The sequence below is a fragment of the Haemaphysalis longicornis genome, unplaced genomic scaffold (assembly GCF_048455015.1).
Source record: "Haemaphysalis longicornis isolate Haplotype H1 unplaced genomic scaffold, Haemaphysalis longicornis Haplotype H1 scaffold_1, whole genome shotgun sequence".
NCBI classification, from domain to species: Eukaryota; Metazoa; Arthropoda; class Arachnida; order Ixodida; family Ixodidae; genus Haemaphysalis; species Haemaphysalis longicornis.
Genome location: NW_027526203.1, coordinates 337969088 through 337988408, shown reverse-complemented (window position 1 = coordinate 337988408; position 19321 = coordinate 337969088). Strand labels below are relative to the sequence as shown.

Sequence of the window (19321 nt, the reverse complement as noted above, 5' to 3'; positions counted from 1 at the left end):
GAGCAAAGCTTTCAGACTATTCAGGAAGTAGGCAACAAGCATGCTTATATCAACAGACCACCATGCCTAGACACGGCCGGGCTAGAGCGGCGGCACGCGCTGTGTTGATGCGGCCTTCGCAGCGGCGGCGAGAACAATGCAATCCTGTCTTGACGTAAAGTTCCGCCGCTCTCCGCGTGGGGGCTGCGGGAGCCTACCCTTGCCTGGTCCTTGCGCGCTTGCATTTGAAGGCTGTTTTACGCATGCGCGGGCTGCTTTGGCAGCCTTCCTGCTTATGCGATTTATCAGAGATCATATCGGAGCAGAATTTCGTAGCTCTGTTATATTATTGCGGTGAAACCTGCATGCTGGACGCCAGACTTCAACGAAATTTTTGTCAGGGCCAGACAACGCCGGACAACGAACGATATTGACCACTTATGCGCCATCAGGGGCGAATTTGTGGGTGCGCCCTCGAAAGGTGGGAGGTTTTTGTAGGGAGCACGATGATATTTTACTAGACGATAATACTAATATTAAAAATAGTATTTTATTATTCAATCGTGTTTACATACGCTCCCTGGGATTGCCAATGGGCCTTTCTGGCCGCCGCCAAAAGATGGTTAATACTTACTATTATTATAACTATAATGCACAATATTGTATTATTATAATGTAATAAATATGGCTGGGCGTCGATTAGAAATTTATAAATTTTAATTCGATTGGTTGAACAATCTATTAATTACCCATTAGTCGAACGTGTTCATTTAAAAAATGACTTATAAAGGGGTCATTTTAATGATTGTTTCTATTGGATTGTCGATGATACTGAATACAGGTCATTTTATGCGATCAATGGTAACGAGGCCGAGAAATTCGTTGACAATTCGATCCGACAACAGGGAGTTTCTCTTCTTGTTGACAGCCATCCCGGCTGTGCTGATCAGCACAGCATACGATCGTGTGTTCAACACGCGCTCGCGTTGAGGACATGAAGTAAATGTGATTAAAAAATGGCGTTGAGGACAGCGGGACGCACAGCAGCCTTTTTTACATTGGTTGCTGTAGTTCCAGAAAGGAGGGATTTCTGCGCATGGCGCCCTTCCAAGGGATCCAGATCGTCGTTGGTGCTTGGCTCACCTGGACTTCAACCAATTAACTGATTAAAAAATAATAGCGACTAGAACATTATTCTATTAATCGTAAGGTTAATCGACCAATCGCCCACCTCTAGTAATAAAAAAGCCTTTACTACTATTTATAATGTACAAAAGTACCAGAAGAAACGTTCGGGGACATGAATTCGAAAACTAAGAGTGAACGCGCGTAGCGACTGCTTCTGTCCGTCAGACGAGCAGGGCAAAATTATATAAGCTATGCGCAATTCACTATAGCACGTATACAACAACTTAGACATATGAATAATCAAATGGCTTTCATACCAAACGCTCATAGTTTGAGACAACGTATCAAAATGATGTAATTTTCACGTGTTGCTGCCAGTCGCTGGACCTGAATTGGTGGTCAGAATTAACACACTTGACGGAGAATAGCTTCAAGCAGTCGGCGCTACGTGGTATCAGAATGCCTCCACGCCAGAGGATGACGATGCACCCGCCTCTTTGTGGTGCTCATACTTGCCTTACGTTCAGGGTTAAATCGCTAAGCTGATAGCTTGATTGGGCTGTGAATCTTACGCCCTAAATGAGCTGTCCGAATAAACTCGTTTCCAGTCTTCCTCGTTCCCTTCAGTTCGCAGGTTGTAATCCACCGATACTTTTTCTCCGGCATGGTAACTTAACAGCCGCTGTGCTACTTTTAATAAGTAACCTATCACAATTAGAGTATTCTTTAAGCACTGTACTCCCAACCTGCATACGAACCCGAAAAACTAGCAAAGACGAATCAGTTACGAGTTGAGAGCAAGATGAGTAAAATTTTGCTGCGATTAATCTGTTGCACTCAGTGGCGGGTGCCCACAACAGCTGAGTACTCAGGATTTCAGTTCGGGGGGAGGGGGGACCTGAAGGACCACAAAAGTAAATAAAACACAACAAGCACAGGAAAATTTGATTGGTGCATCGAGGTGGATGTCAAATTTTTCTTCCGAGAAACTTACTCCGCCTTGGGGTTTACCCTTAAATCTGGCCAATTAAAATAAAACAAGACAACAGAAAGAGCCAAAGGGAAAATTTATATGGGTGATACCATGCTCTGTCGTAGCCAGGATTGTAGCTAAAAAGAAAAAAGGAAACAAGAGCAGCAGCGGCGCATAGTTTGCCCGCGGAGTGGGAGACGCCCGCATCAGCAGAGTGGGCTCGCAGCGCCGCGGCTCCTCGCAACGGCCGTAGGCAGGAACTAGGCCCCTTGCGAAGGCCGTACCAACGCGCGCGCGCCGCCGCTCTAGCCCGACCGTGGCCTAGATTACAAAAATACAATGCGTAACGAAAGCCCCTCTGTACAAGCCCGAAAATGATGAAAAAGAAAAAAATTCTGGCATCATCACCGGTCATTACTAGAGATCAGAACTTGCGCAAACTGCCTATTTTTCTTTGAGTTCGTATCAAGCTAATTTATATTGTAAAAGCTCGTTAATTCTAACTTAATAATTTCAATTTCTGAAAACTCCAACCTGCGTGGTTTGTTCCCACCACCAAGCCTGCATAGAGGCCTGCGTATAAAAAAGCCCGTTCGTTCGAATGCGACTTGGTTCCACCACGGATAATTCGAACGAATTCCTCAGTATATGTGCTCAGACCGTTATGTACATTTGGTTTTCGCTTACAAAGGCCACGGCCGTGCAAGTACCGAGAACGTATTTCGGAATTTTGTCCTAAAAACATGTCAACCAGTGAGCAGAAGTTTTGCAATTACACTCCTAAGGGGGTGAATACGGATAAGATGTGATAGCAACGCCCAGCCCGAGTGCTGGACCTAACTTTTCAAATTCCGAGTGTGCAATCCCGTTATGACGTAGGAGTTCAGTAGAGTTTCATTGCTAATTCACCCTTAAAAAAGTGAGGAAGAAATGCCAATTAGATAGACAGCTACAGATAACGAGCGATAAGTTGGCTTTGCCGTACAAACCGTCTGAGGTCCGTACACGATTGATCCATTGTAGGAGGTAACGTTCTGCTGTAAAAGGCTGAACTGTTTCTGTCATAAATTCTTTATCTGCCTCGGGTCCATTTATATCGAACTGGTTTTTGTTCGCTATAAACATAGCGCGTTTATTCGGGACCCCGTTGCGTTAAACGAATATTGGGGAGGAACATTTTACCACACCTGTAAGTTGGCAAGTTCATTTTCCACCTTCATGGGTTTGTAGAGGAGTGTTTTTAGCAGGCTTTGTAATCGACATTTTGTAGGTTTCCAATCAAATCTCGTGGTTCCATACACCAATATTATTTGAAAGGGAACACAAATAACCAACAATGTAGCCCCAACAGAACATTTCTACACACTGTAAAGAAGGCGTCCAAGAAGATTGGTTTAATTACAACACTGTAACAGCACGTTGCACTAATCTAACTGGACGTGAAATTGCTGGCTAAAATGGGCGCGTGAACACAATGAAATCCTTAAATACGACAGCATTTTTCATTCGGGCAGACCGTTCCGGCAGACTCTCGGCAAAAGGAATACGCATTACTTTCAATTTTCTCAGCTTTACAACGGCGTGTGTTATTTTATACTTATCCAATTGCATATTCTTCTTTGCGTATTCGTAGCACTGTATATGAATTCACGGCCAATAAAAAGTTGCAATCCAAGCCAATTATGAAACTAAGGCGAGCGTATGGTTTCATGGCGGCCCATTACAACACAGACGGTTTGATGTGCGCTGCATAGACGCCAGCGCCGGATTCCTCTCTACTGTATATTGTAAGATACTCTGTGCCTTTCACCATCTACGTGCCTTTTATGTAGGCATATGGATCCGTGTTTTCGCGCCTCCTCTTATACTTTTCATTCCAATTTTTTTTTCTTCCTGTTTATGGTGAATGTCGCAGGTGCGAGCAATTGTTCACAAACACGTGTATAATTTCCCTCCTATCCTGTTTTTGTATGTTTTCTACACCGATCCTGTTGATAATAGTACTAGGAACACTCTTAAAGCGGAAGTCATTGACACGTGGGCCTATATATCTGGCTCTTTCGCTTCATTCCTTTTTTTCATCATCACATTGACTCGTGTATTCGCGTGCCCTTTCTCATGCAGCTACGCCTCCTTCGACGCTAGGATGTATGGACAACTATTTGCCAACAAGATGCACAAACATTATGCCTCAGCATTTATTTCTCTTTCAGACAAAGATGGCTCGGGTTCTCGTACGTGTAATCCCGCAGCACGTATTACGTACCATTCCGTACATGACAAGGGCGCAGTGGGCTCGTCTAGAGGCGAGCAATAGAGAAGCGATGAGGGCGATTGCCTGCTTTTCTCGCTTAACACCCATCTCTACACTACAGAAACAAGCTGGCCTTAACCCGAGAGATGAATTGGTTCACCACCAGCGACAGGCACTCTCTGTTAACGCGCAGGTGTACTCATCTCCTGCTGCTGTAAGGTGGTATATGGGTCTCCAAACTAACACGCCGCCAGACCCCTCTCCAGAGCCCCCTCCTTGAACCCGAATATTAATTACTGATTGCAAGCCTCTGGGTCGGTCAAGCCGTGTTGCGCCGCAACTTGCACCCAGTGCTGGCCAAGATACGTCTTACGTCGACGCCAGGGTTTCAGGAAGCCCTATTACCACAGCCGTCGTAAACCCAGCCATGAAGTATCGTCAAACCTACCGTTACTACGCCACTCAGAGTCCCCCGTCAACACTTACTGAGCTCAAAGCGATTTCCGATGCCTTGACGACTATAGAGCTGCTTAGGCCAGAACCGTCACAATCTGTCATGATTTTTACTGACTCAATGCAATCCGTCCGAGACCTCCAGAAGGTACTTCATCAAGCACCCGTATCCCAAACCATTCACTTGAAAGCTGCGACGCTTAGCTTCAAGGTTAACATTATTCGGGCGCAGAGGACGTCGCCCCTGGACAGCAACAGGCGGATGCAGCGACTCGTATACCTCCTACGACGCATCCTCTGCCCTTAATTATTTCCAGTTCACGCAATTTCAATGTTGGTCACCGACAACGAAGTCCTCCGGCGCTCCACGCGCGCACTTTTTCCACCGTGTGGATCAAACCGCCCTGGTGGGCTCACCCATCGGAAAAGGTGGTGCTACCAAGGATTCGCGTCAGGGCTTCTCTCCCACCAGGGGCCGAATTCTCTAAAACGGCGGGGCGTCGCTTTGAAAAGACGCGGTAGCGCCTTGCAAATGCATGTGTTCTGGGGTTGGGGCCGTCGCTTTGAGTGCGGATGAGGCACTAGATCAGCCAAGAAAAGCACTGTGGCAAGAGGCGCAAAGCGACGGGCACTATCCTCCGTCCTCTTGCTTGTCGCTTTGTGCCCTTGCCACAGTGCTTTTCTTGGCTGATCTGGTGCCTCATCCGCACTCAAAGCGAAGGCCCCAACCCCAGAGCACATACATTTGCATGGCGCTACCGCGTCGTTTCAAAGCGACGCCCCGTCGTTTTAGAGAATTCGGCCCCAGCTGTCACCCACACCTAGCCCCAGGATCGAAGGGCTCCGTTTGATTGGACATGACCATTTTTCTCCACGCCGGCATCGACCGCAGACATTAACCATCTTCTGTGGACTTGCCGGGGACTCCAAAGTTCCCGACAGCAAGTATTAAATAGTGTGTGATTCAACCCAGGCCGGCTGCACGACTACAGATGCTGGCTGTTTGGGCCGTATGACAGGAGCCTTTTAGACTTCCTCAGTGAAAACTTCCTGTTTCTGTAATCTTAGCTTGTACTCGTACCAACCGTTTTATGCTGCAGAGCAAACTTTCGCAATAAAAAAATAGTATCAGTGAAAAGTTACACACACGGTAAGAACAATAACAAGGACGTTTACTTACGTATGGGTGAGGAACTTGCCTTCCCAAGAGAACGGTAAAGATTTAGATCACATGCGTGTATTTACACGCACATATACGTAGTTACATACATATGCACATGCCTAGAGTGTACGGTCCGCTTTGATGTTAGATTGTTTAGCGAGCACTGAATGCACTTTTAATTGCCAAAAAACACCGTGAGTGGTTAAATCAACCAAACCCAAAATGCCAAACCTCACTTTCAATAATTGTCGGCTTTGCAGTTCGATAAAGTTGGTGCTTGATAGTAAAATCGCTTTACTTCTCTGGTCTTGACCCAGGACGTGGAGGCATTCCTCATACTACACAGCAGTTCATTTTTCAACTCTCTCTGACTACACCCAGGATATGTCTGGCGACAGCTGTGAGCAATTCCCGCACTCAAATGAACGCTTGCTATGCACTGCGCCAGAGATGACCTCGCATAAGCACTTGGCATGGTTCATAAGTTTAAAATTTTGAGTTTTTACGCACCGAAGATACCCCTGCTCTATGAGGCGCGCCGTAGTTTGGGGCTATGGATTAGTTTAGACCACCTGAGCATCTTGAACCAGCGCCAAAACCTCGACACACGGGCGTTTCGGTTTCTCACCTTAAACAAAGAAACGGCCCCTGCGGCAGGGATCGAACTCGCGTGCTTGGGCGGAGCAGCACAACGTCTTAAGCGCTGCGCCACCGCAGTGGGTTGCATAATAATCTCCGAAGGTGATGTTACAAATCAAGGCAAAATAAAAAAGCGACAAAAACTTCTGCACGCATTTAAAGCAATAAATTCGCCTCACATCAGTACAAGGTGTTGGTTCTAGTACACACATATTGCTGCCCTCGGGTGGACGGTTTGTGTAACGTAAAAAAACAAAACAAAAACTATTTTCTGGTGCTAAGAGCGCAAAAAAGAACCACGGATACAGAAAGGGGAAAGAAGCGCTGATAGCTACCTTTCTAGTTAGTTGTAAGGCAGCGCTTGTTTGTTTTGCTTTTCTCTGTCCTGGTAACTACCTTTCAAAGTAGTTGGAAGCCGGAGCTTTTTTGTAGTGCCTTTCTGGGCCGCTGTTCTTTTTTTTATTGTTGTTTTTTTCACTGTTAGCATCACAAAATAACAACCAGCGCGTACTCTCGCGCTTTTAGGTTAAAATCTATTTGATATTTCTAGCTATTTTACCTGTGATACCATTCAAAGGATTGCGCGCAGCTGTTGCGCGAGGGGGACACGGTTGGGAGATTTTGCGTAAGAGAACAGGGTAGCAGGAGGGCACACCGTGCCTCCTCCTCCTCTCCGGCGCTGCTTACCGGACTGCGCGCAAAGGGAGAGCCTTGGTCAGCGGTTGCGCAGTTACCAACCTGACTGCAGACCTACATGTCTGACCATCTTGGTTCGCCTCCTATAGCCTCTCGCATTTAACAACACACAAGGCCATCTACTTTCGAAACATTCAAACGATTTCTGACATTAAATGCTTGTGAAAGCAGCAATGCTCGGAGATGACCCCTTAGCGCCACCGCACTGGCGCTAAGTGACAAAATGCATTATCTAGAGTTCAATATTTTTCTTTGTTTGTTCTGTTTCAGTATTCAACATTTCATCCATATGGTGCTCCATCACCATCGGATTGGCAGCGACAGCATACGCAGCTCTGGTGAATATGAACAAGTCTTATTTAAATACAATGAAAGCCATGCGCCAGTGTTCTACTCCTATGCACCACTGATAGCAATATATATAATCTTCGCTAAACGCCCCCCGTGCCCACCTTGCCGTCACTTTAAATGGCTATAAAATGAAACATCTTAGATCCTACGAAAACGTAATCGTGACCCCATGACACCCACAGCTCCGCTAAGCAGCCGCAAGACGATTGCAAATTGTGCGAGTGCACGGTATTGGTCGCCCGCTACAGGGAAGCAAGAACTACGAAAGCAATCCCGGGACCTGTTTCGCCAGGACGCGCACAAATGACCGGTCATTCCGGGCAAATGCGAAAAGGAGGCGTACCACAAGGCCGATATACCTGCCGCGGTGGCTCAGGGCGGTGCGCCACGCTGACCCGCACGCCCTCACTGTGAGCAAATACTTTGCACAAAGTATTAGTTTGCTCTATGAAGTGCACAAGTTGCAGAGTCCCGAAATTGAATGGCTACCTGTACTAGAAGAACTGTGTACGTTTGATGTTTATTTTAAGTTTTTCCGTCAGCCGAAGTTCGGCCGACGGTTTTTAATCTATCCGTGACGTGTATTGTGTGCGAAAAAAGGTAATAAAAAAAAGAAGCCGCGGTGGCTCAGTGGCTAAGGCGTTGCTCTGCTGAGCACAAGGTCGCGGGGTCGAGTCTCGGCCGCGGCGGTCGCTTTTATGATGGAGGTGAAAAGAAAAAAAACGCCCGTGTATACGAGATTTCGGCACACGTTAAAGATCCCCAGGTGGTCAAAATTAATCCGGAGCCCTCCACTACGGCGCGCCTCATCGCCTGCGTTGCGTCGGCGCGTTAAACCCTACAATCAATCAATCAACACGGCCGATATCAGACAATTTGACACGAAAATGCTGCCTGACCTCTGAAATTACGCAATAGAGACAGGAAGTTATGCCTTGCGTGCAGTGCAAATCAGATTTTTTGGTGACACAAGAGGTGACAGTTTTTTTTTTTATTCCAGCAACTTTCGCTTTCTAGGCGTAGTGATTTGTAGTGCCAGTTCATTGCAACAGTACAAACCTAAGGAAATTCACAGAGTTGTGGTGGGTGAAACGCATCTGCTTTAGTTTTTTTTTTTTTTTTAAGGGTCTTCCTGATTTAAACAGGACACACTGCTTTTGGAAGTACGGAAACTGAGACGGCAAGGGGATTTCGTGCAAAAAATGTTATGCTCGGATATTGCAAGCCTCCGCCAAACTGAACGTGGTGCCATCGTCTCGTAACCATGTAAAAAGATGAGGGATATTGAATTCCGATAATGTTCCAATTTAGATTTGTCCTACTCCTGCGAATATTAGCCTAATGAAATAGTGTAGGGAAATAGCTTCCTATACTAAATCATGGTCATGTTCATAAGGGGACTTAGGACACATTTTAGGCCTAATGAAACGTTTTAGTAACATGGTTTTGTCCCAGAAGGCAAAGTAAAATGCGATATAATTCAAGAAAATATAATTACAACTTGATTTTCAGTAGTCTCCCCATGCCGAGTGTGGTTGCCGGAGGGGCTGTGCGAGCAACAAATCATATCGCTCGTCTAAAAATATAATTGCTATTAGTCTACTGTAGTGATTGCAGGAGGTGAAACTCGGAATATTTTCAAGGTTGCCTCGGCATTCCCATTGGATATTACTGGTTCGATAATGGTGGGAATTAAGAAGCACAGTAGCATTTCCCCATACATTAATCTTTCATTTGAACCCCCTGTACTTTTAACTCTGGAGCTAATAAAAATTCGTAATGGTTTTTTTTTTCGACTTCAGTGCAACTATTAGTCCTCTTATCGCTGATGCTTTGTTTTCGTTTATCGGGAAAAAACATGCTACCATTTGTTTTAAGAAATCTCAGTGTTTATGACTTATGAATGCTGTTTTGTACCTCCCAACTGCAAATGTTCACTCACGCAACCACAAAAATTTGAAGACTATTTGATTCCGCTTAACTTATTTTATTCCCGATCAAAACAGCAGTAAACTAATGCTTCCTTGAATAACAGGTTAGTCATGTCTTCACCATGACAGCGATAAAATGAAGGAAAAAATCTTATTATTCTGGAAAGGCACCCACTTCGAAACGTACCTCCCGCATCTACGTTTTTTGCGTACGCTTTCGTGCGCCGGGGTGGATTATTTGAGCGCGCATGCCCCCACTGCGTGCCAGAGAGTAGAGGTTGTTCCCCTGTGAGGGCAATGTGCGGTTCACAAAAGGTGACCACGACGACCGGAAAGGTGATGAGCGTGGGGAAAGTCGCGGTGTGAACCTAGCCAAAAATGCAAGACCCTTATTTTGTGAGGGAAAGGGGGGTTGCAAGACAGTGGGACAGCCAGAAGGTGTGTAGCAAAGTGGAAGCGTCCATGTGTCACCTGAAGCTAAGGCGCCGGGGTATCACCGGTGCCTGGGCGTTTTATGTGAAGGCTAGCGCTTGTGCCCGCTCATTGCTTGAAGTACCAGCGTTATTTCCAGGCCCCTAACTATTTGGAAATGGGAAGTGGTTGGAGGTGCATCGAAGAGCACCCTATATGATCGTTCTGCTACTTATGAGCATCCAAATAGGAAGAAATTAGTGGCAAGTATGGTAAGGTAGGGTGTTGGTGCTATTAGCAGACGTGGGAATTGGGCTGAGTTTGCAGGTCAGTGATGTTTCGGCCACATCAAATAAGGTGAGGGCCCATGCGCAACTGCGGTTCCACCTCGATTCTTTATGAAAAACTAGTGCCTGTGTGAAGAACAGGAGTGTCGATCGGCGTTAACTGGAAGATGAGGTTTTCTCACTGTCTAGGCATAAAGTGTCTGTCGGACTGCGTGCTAGCACTCATGTTGTGGGGAAGGAGTGCCACGTTGATGTAGGCACAGGTTAAGCCAGCGACACCCTGGGCTGTCCAAGCGACAGTCAATTTTCGTGCATTTGCACAATCCTATGAGGGTGAATGAGTTCCTTCCCCACGGGTGTTGTAAACCCCAGTATCGATAACAGTGGTCGTGGTGGCGTTTGGCACAACACCAAGCGCCAGTTTGTAGGTATTACGGAGGAGGATGTCCATTTTATCCAGTTCGTTTTTTTTTTTTTGTGAAATTTTGGTAGGTGAGGTGATACAGCAAGGTGACGCCAATGTAGGAGCAGCCGAACCAAATTGGTCTGTTTTCAACATCTATTCCCGTGCGTGAGAGGGTCAAGTGAAAAGTCTGATTCCATTGAATCGCGAGTCGTGCAGCAGTTCAACTCGATATAACATTGTGTTTTAAAACAAATACAATCGCTACTCGGGCATGCAATGAGAACGCTTTGCAACTAAACTAAATGTAAGCACGTAGCAGCCAAATACACTCCCAGTCGCTTCACAACGACTGGATGTTGGTCCTCAGTTAAATAGCTCCAGGACCTAGCGGGAGTTGGGCAAAAAAATTATTTACTAATTTAATTGTACAATAATGCAGTCCCTCTGATGTCCAAGCAGGGGATGGAGGTATGGAATCAGTAAGCATGCGAACCTATAGATGATCCTTCGACGCGCAATCCTAATGATAGATTTAGACTACACAGGACGATAAGAAGGGTTGACCCTCCAGCTAAACATTGAATTCTAGGAAAAAATGAGCTTTTGCACAGCTTAGTTCGTGGAAGCAGCACTTTAATATTGCGTCAATTTTTGTGGTTAGTCGCTCTTTCAGGATTGTTAGTAATGTAGTCTCACGACTGAATTCCTAGGTCCTAAAAGTATAGCTGTTGTAGAATGATTACACGCGCATTTTCTCGTTAGTTGGCCAATGGTTTAAGGTGTACAAGTTGTAGTGTGACTTCAAGGGAGTCACTTCTTTTAAAGCGTTTACAAATCACACCAGCTGCAAATGTTTGCATTTTGAAGTTTTTTTCTGCAATACTCACAGTGTAGGTGTCCTATACAGTGCTCCCATATTCCCGGGTGGGTCTCGTGATAAATTTGTATGCAGTAACGGACCATCACCTAATTCGTGCTTCCGAAATCGAAACTGCGGTCTTGCCGAAGTGTTATTTATATTATATTTATATTATTTACATTATATTTATTTATATTTATATTATATTTATATTATATTATTTATATTTATGTGAGCTGCCCCGTTAAGTCGGGACGTCAACGCTAATGCCAGGTACCTATGTTTTCGACTTGTTTAATCTGGTGACCGCCAATAGTCTGCGTGAAGTGAGACTTCACTTTGTATTTGCGATCCCACGTAGAACGTCTTATCAAAATTTATAAGCATGCACACTTATAACACCACTCTATTAACGTATTCAAAGCATGGTTGATAAGTTGTTGGTCAGTGCCAGTCACAACAGAATTATGCGAGTGACATGTGGTTGTATGCAATCATCTGCAAGCAACCTAAGCCATATATGGCAGCGTACCACTTGTGAAAGATCATTAATACCGATACTGAACAAAACCAATTCCAATACTATCCCGGAGGGACGCCCGAGAAAACATCTAAAAAAGAGACCAGGCAACGTAAATTTCAACACATTGCTTACCGCATACAAATTTCGAATTACCAAGTTCAATATTTGGGTTGGTGTGCCTAGGTTTTTTTACTTTGTGCACTACATCGTGTAGAGTGTGGGACTAGGTAGAATGCGATAGAAAACTCGATTAAAATTGCGCTAAAATCTGCTCACCATCGTCACACAGGGACCACCCACCACTCACGTGACAGACAATAAGTACTGACATCTTGGGGAACAGCGCGAACTAACAGGGACACAATAAGAAAGAAGTGGACAGGACTAGCGCTAGTCCTGTGCACTTCTTTCTTATTGTGTTCCTGTTAGTTCCATAGGCAAGAAGACCCGGTGGCGGTAAAAGACATTGTTAATATCGAAGAGTGGACGGCCGGCATCAAGGAGGACGTCAAGCGAGCTACAAAGTCGATCGAGACTCACGATGACATACCGAGTGTCGACAGCAAGCTGGCGCACTTGATCGAGGCAAAGACATCGATCAAGGCGCGGTGGAAGAAGCAGAAGTGGAACAAGAAGCTGCAGAAGAAGGTGACTGAACTGAACCGCGCGATTGCGAGGCACAGCGCGTTGCTCTGCAGACAGCAGTGGGACGACCTGTGCAACCGCATAGATGGCAGCTTGCATCAGGGCAAGGCCTGGTCGTTGATCCGCCATTTATTGGACGAAACCAAGATCAAGTCGTTCCAGCAGAATCGCATGGCTCGGGTCATGCACGAGGCCGAAAAGAGCCTCGGTAGGGACGAGCTGATTAAGAGGCTGAGTGCCAAGTACCTACCTGAAACGCAGGCCGAGCAACACCCGGCATACGCAGGGGTCTCGAACGAGAAACTAGATCGCGACATCACGACGGCCGAGGTCAAGACCGCTCTGCGGGAGCTGAACACCAGGTCGGCGGCGGGACCAGATGGAGTTTCGAACAAGGCCCTGCGAAATTTAGATGACCTGTCGATCGAGGCGCTTACGAGATACTACAACGTGTGCTGGAGGAGTGGCAAGCTACCGATGCAATGGAAGAAGGCGAAGACGGTATTGATACCGAAACCGGGCAGGCCACCAGGCATCGAGAACTTACGCCCCATCTCGCTGACTTCGTGCGTGGGGAAGGTCCTCGAGCACGTGTTGGCGAACCGCTGGCAAGATTATCTAGAGCAAGAGGGGCTGTATCCTGACTCGATGATCGGGTTTCGGAGGGGCCTAAGCACCCAAGACGCGATGATACAACTGAAACAAGAGATCATCGAGAACGAGACGAGAGACAGCAGGGTGATCCTAGGATTGGACCTGCAAAGCGCCTTTGATCGGGTCAAGCACTCGGCCATCTTGGCGCAGGTGACGAAGCTCAACATGGGCGAGAGAAGTTATGAATATATCAAGAACTTCCTCTCGGGAAGAAAGATAGAGCTGTTCGCAGGAGAGATCGAGCTACCAGAACGAGATATTGGCAGCGTAGGCACGCCCCAGGGGTCTGTTATCTCACCGCTGCTTTTTAACATCGTCATGATCCCGGTCGCCGAAGCCGTGGCTGGCGTCAAGGGCGTCCGGCATACCATCTATGCTGACGATATTACGCTGTGGACGACCGGCGGCACGGACGCCAGTATTGAGAGGAGGCTGCAGAGAGCAGTCTCTGCTATCGAAGAGCGGCTTGACGGGACGGGCCTGCAGTGCTCGCCATCCAAGTCAGAGCTCCTGGTGTACTCGCCTCGCAAGGCCGGCCGACCTCTGTTGCCCCCGAGAGAGTGCGATCGCCTGGTTCTGATCACTAAGACCGGTCAGAGAATTCCCGAGGTTTCTGAGATCCGGGTGCTGGGCATGCCGATCAGCGGCAACGGCAGCAAGGATACTCTGATGAAGAAGTTGGCGATCAAAACAGCAAGTACCCTGCGGCTAATCCAGCGCGTGTCGTCCAAGCAGGCGGGCATGCGTGAGGAAGGGCTCGCGAGGCTGGTACAATCCTTCGCTGTCAGTCACATAGCGTACACGGCAGCTTACCACAAGTGGTCGCAGACGGACAAGAACAAGATTGACACCATGATCAGAAGGTTCTACAAGCGAGCGTTGGGGTTGAAGGAGTCAACGAACACCGAGCGGCTGATGCAGTTGGGCGTTCACAACACCCTGGACGAGCTCATCGAGGCGCAGCTGGCGGCACAGCGAGAGAGGCTGGCGGGGACCAAGACGGGCCGGGCCATACTCGAGACCTTGGGGTACGGCTATCAGGTCACGGGGAGGCAGCTTCACGAGCTCTGTGATAAAGTTCGAGAAAACGTGCGGGTGAGCCCCATCCCGAAGAACGTACATCCAGAGCACAACCGGGAGCGGAGGCGAGCCAGGGCCAAGTACCTCATCGAGCAGTACAGCGGTGACCCGAGAACGAGATACGTGGATGCAGCAGACTACGGAAAGGGCAGATACGCAGCGGTTACCATCAATGCGAGAACGGGGGAAGTGTCCACGTCAGCGAGTATGCGGTGTGTTAATGCAACCGAAGCAGAGGAGATCGCCATCGCCCTAGCAATGGCCGAGCCGGGGTGTGACACCGTCCTAAGCGATTCGCTAGAAGCCGTACGAAACCTAGCCAACGGCCGGATCAGTGACAAGGCAGCCAAGATCATCGAACGAGTGGTTGCGCAGGAAGAAAGAAGAGTAGAAGTAAGGTGGATCCCTGCGCACGCGGGTGAATGTTCTCCGAATACACCCAACCACAACGAGACGGCCCACAGGGAGGCGCGCGCTATTACTCACCGCGCTCCCAATGTGGAGAGTCGTCCCGAGTGCGAATGGTGGTCGGAGACCAAGGACCGAGCGAGAGGCTATGGCGAAACACTCAAGAGCATGCGGCTTTCGAGACGGGCGTACCCGCCGCCACATCGGTCTCTGGGTCGCGAGGAAGCAGTGTGGCTAAGAAGACTGCAGACAGCGTCGGTCACATCACCGGCAGCGTTACATCAGATGTTCCCGGATGAATACCCCGAGGCCCTGTGCAGTGTGTGCAAGAAGGGACCGGCCAACCGGTGGCACGTTATGTGGGACTGTGCCACCGAACCGGACAGTGCCAGTTTCGAGAAGTATCCAGCGAAACTTCAAGCAGCCATCGAGTCAGCCAGCAAGATAGATCAAAACTGGGCCATCCAGCAGATCTTCACCGCGCTTGAAAGGCATGGGCTCCGGAAAGGAGCTAGTGCTCAGTAGGGCTGCGAAAGGGGATGCAACGTTAGGCCGCGTTGAGGCGGAGCCGTAAATCGGCCCCCGCCTACTGCAGGATCTTTGTAAATAAAGTCTTTTCCAATCCAATCCAATCCTGTTAGTTCGCGCTGTTCCCCAAGATGCAAGTACACCAACTCGCCCAACTCGCCACCCTAATAAGTACTGATACTGAGTTGAAGTGAAATACGCCCTACGAATTCCATTCTACACAGTACTGATTATGTTATTATGGCTTAAACTTCGTTTAGTTATTTATTTTAAATATAACATGTTCAAGAACTTTACCATCTGGGCGAGCAAAAGGTATAGGTCGGCAATTACAATAATCTCGTATTGTTTTTTTATGAAAACTGGCGTCAATCGAATGACAAGCCATTAAAGGGGTAGCCAGACACAGTCAAGAGCTTAGTGTATGTAACGGCGAAAAATCTAGCCAAAAAGTCTGCGTGTCATTTACGAAAGGCAGTGGGAATGTTATCACGTCCGGTGGTTTTCTTAGTCTCATCGCAACAGGAGCTCGGTAATGCCGAGTGGTTGACCTGTAAAACACTCTAAAAATAAGAAATAAATGTTTCGGGTATTTATTTTTGATCCGTTACTACGCGACCAACAACAGCCATTTGATCAATACTTCTTGAGCCACTATTTGACAAAAACCACCAAAGTTTACGGGAACTCGCGGTAGTAAATGCTCCATGGGAAATGCAAAAAAAGGCGCTCCTTAGTTTTCCACACTTTAAATTTCAATGTACAGCTTAGCTCGAGGATGAACGCTGAGTCATTTTTTTTCTGGTGCTCCGTAAGCATAGTCTTTGACTGTATAATGTCCGTGTTTATCCAGGGGCTGTCATTAAGTTGTAAACTTTGTCATTTTTTTCTGGAGTATATTTAGGAATGCAATTATTGTAGTATATGACCTGAACTTTGCGCACAGACCGTTAACATCGTCATCATAAAATGCCAGATATTCCTCTTCTAGATAGTGAACGATATTTGAGTTATCCGCTGTGTTGCAGCTTTTTTTTTTAAGGCATTTAGCCTTCTTTGATCAGAATCGGTTGGGAAGCTTGCGGGAAACTATAGGAGCTGGTATTCGGATATTTTGTAATATATCTGTGAGGTATAATCAGTGCAACTGGCTGAGCGAAAAATTAAATATAGAACAGACGAACTGGCACAGTAGTATTAGTCCCCAATGTGCGACGTATCACAGCCTGTGTGAGGCTGCGAGCCAATTAAGTCTCTAAGATGATTTCGGAGTTGTTTGTGTCAGTGGCACCTGATAGAGCATCATCCTGTGCGTAGGTCAAACTCTGGTGCGACAGTAACGCTCTGATCTCTGGACGTGGCCAAATGACCGTATAAAACAAAAAGTAAATCACATATCCCTCCTGGGGGCCTATAAATTCCCCAAGAAGTGATTCGGCTTCCCGATACGTAGATTTTAGCAAACACACTTTCGTGGTTATGGTTAAGGGACAACCACATTTTCGTGCAAGTTTGTCTTCATGATAGCAGAAGGGGTAATCGTATCAGGCATGTAAGGTCGAAGCCAAGTTTAGGAAATCGAAGCTGCATGCGTGTCGAAGTTTGCATCACGTGCTCGAGTTGCTCATGTTTGTTATATAGGCTTTTTGAATTGGGAACGATAAGCCTGATAATTCTTTGGTTGCCTTGATGTGTCAAGGCGGCGTTTGCCCGTGTGGTGTGCGCCTTGCAGCTTAGCCCTCAGCGCTCGCGTTTTATGTTCCGCACAAGGACCGTACAATCGTCTACTTCCTCCCACTAAGAAGTGTCGTTGGTCACATGCAGTTCATTGTGTACTGGTTTTATTCTATCGCCCACATTTGTAGCAGAGTATACATATTGCAAAGTTTTTTTTCGAATTCTTTGTCGGCTGCTAGTAGTCATGTTACAAGGGAACTTCTCTATCTTTTAATTTGGAACAATTTTAGTGCGACCTTTTTTTAACGTTGTAGAATTGCAGCACGATGAGCCTATGTTTCTAATCTCGTCGTTTGCCCATTCTTTGAATGTGTTCCACAGGAGTGATATCTATACGCAGGTGTTCTTTGCAAACCCGTAGGATGACCAGATACTCACGAATTTCTGTAGTGTCTTCGTGGTCTTCTTCTGCTATACCAGACTATAGCCTATCCCCATAGTCATTAAGCCGTTTATGTTGAACCTTCGTAGTCTTTTTTTAGGTGTTGAACTCTTCGTTCAAGGACCAGAATTGTTTTTCATTTCATATCGACACCATTAAAACTTCATACGGGCTCGAGTTAATTCAATACCGTGTTTTGTTGCCATTTTCCTTTACAATTTTTCTAGATGACTAAGCACGCTATTATGCGAATAGCAGGAACCAGAATTCGTATTTACACCTTCACACATGATGAGAAGTGCAGCATACCTACAATTAGCAGCAACGCTAGCGCGTAATCCAGGGCACGCCAGCTTCACTAATTCACAGCAGCTGGTGCGTTTTATGGAGCCTGGATGATAAGAACTGACCTGCGGGGTCACCCATGCGTGGTTAGACATGGTTGATGCAATGCCGCCATGCCCTGAGAAGCAGTAAACGGTATCGGCTGCCTCCATAGGAAGGAGCAGCGACTTCACCGAGCTTGTTAACGAATGGGGATTAGGGGCGATGGTCGGGCTCATATCCGGATGATCTGTTGGTTGCCATTTCAACTTTGCACGTGTTATGCGAATCATTGTTCCAGAGCACGTGTCCTGGTTCGGCCAGCACAGCTGACCATAGGCGTGCGCACAGGGGGGGCAGGGGGGGCGGCCGCCCCCCCTAATCATCTGAAGGGGGCGCCAAATTTGCCCCATGCCTTGCCGATGTAACACATGAAAGTAAAATTTCTGCTCAGAAATATTTTGTGTGTGTTGCAATTCCATCACATTGAAATAAAAATTTTATAACCATCCCTCTTTGCACTGCGTTCGCACCGCAAGGCCTTCAGTGAGAAGAGGTCGGGAGTTGCTCTGGGGGGGGGGGGGGGGGGGGGCGCAGCGGTAAGACTTTGCCCCCCCAAACTGAGAACTCTGCGCACGCCTATGCAGCTGACCATTAAGTTTCCGGTTGTGAGGAAGCTGGTCTCCCTCGAAATGATCGGAGTGGTTAAATTAAATCCGTCAGAAACAAGTAAAGCAGTGTTGGTTGATAGACCTTTTCGTTGCTGACAGTTTGCGCTCAGTCACTCGCCTTCAGGACTCTGCGCAGCGTGCATACTTAGTTCTGGACTTCCCCTTCGTATTTTACTTTGAGCGCATATAACAGTTCGGTATGGTGACACCATGGGACTTTTGATTTAAAAAAGGGACACAAAGGAAGCTAGACAAGACACAACTTCCATTGGGAAAAAAAGTTTAGAGCGAAAGCTCCACTACTCTACTTATTTCGAGGTCATTCATCGCGTCACAATGACCTTCAGCTGCCGGCGCGCAATCTGCGTCTTTAATTATCACTTCTCTTGCTCCCAGATTCACTGCTGATGTACTATCTTGATCACAGTCAGGGTGAACACGGGAGCACGTGTCATTCCGTGCGCGGGAGCCGCCTATCGGCGTTCCGGGTAACTTCGCACACGCATCACATAGCCTCGTTGCAAACGAACTGCGCATGCGTGCGAAGTTATCCGGAACGCCTACAGGCGGCTCCCGCGCACGGAATGACACGCGCTCCCGTGTTCACCCTAACTGTGATCAAGATAGTACCACGTGGATAGGCGAGGGTCAAACGGCTAATTCGCGTTCCCCTTATCGCCCAGCGGCAGCTGGGCCATCCGTGCGATTCAGCGCAAGGAAACGACGGATTAGGCGAGTTATGATGTATGAGCACAACGATTGATATGTGAACGCACTGCGATGACTGAGTTTACTCGAACGAAGACTAAAGAAAACATACTATAAACCCACATGAACGCG

General features: G+C 47.2%; 2 protein-coding genes across 8 annotated transcripts in view; one reads left to right on the top strand and one right to left on the bottom strand.

Moving 5' to 3' along the window:
• Positions 1-19321, bottom strand: part of LOC144152907 (zinc finger CCHC domain-containing protein 24-like) — a 349875-nt gene that overhangs the window by 183461 nt on the left and 147093 nt on the right. The window lies entirely within an intron of this gene.
• LOC144152881 (sodium-coupled monocarboxylate transporter 1-like) overlaps positions 1-19321 on the top strand; it is a 121957-nt gene that overhangs the window by 53270 nt on the left and 49366 nt on the right. For all 6 annotated transcript variants that reach the window (XM_077684410.1, XM_077684419.1, XM_077684436.1 and 3 more), the window contains exon 4: positions 7555-7622. In XM_077684410.1, the coding sequence (XP_077540536.1) occupies positions 7555-7622 (68 nt within the window). The remainder of the gene's footprint in view (positions 1-7554; positions 7623-19321) is intronic.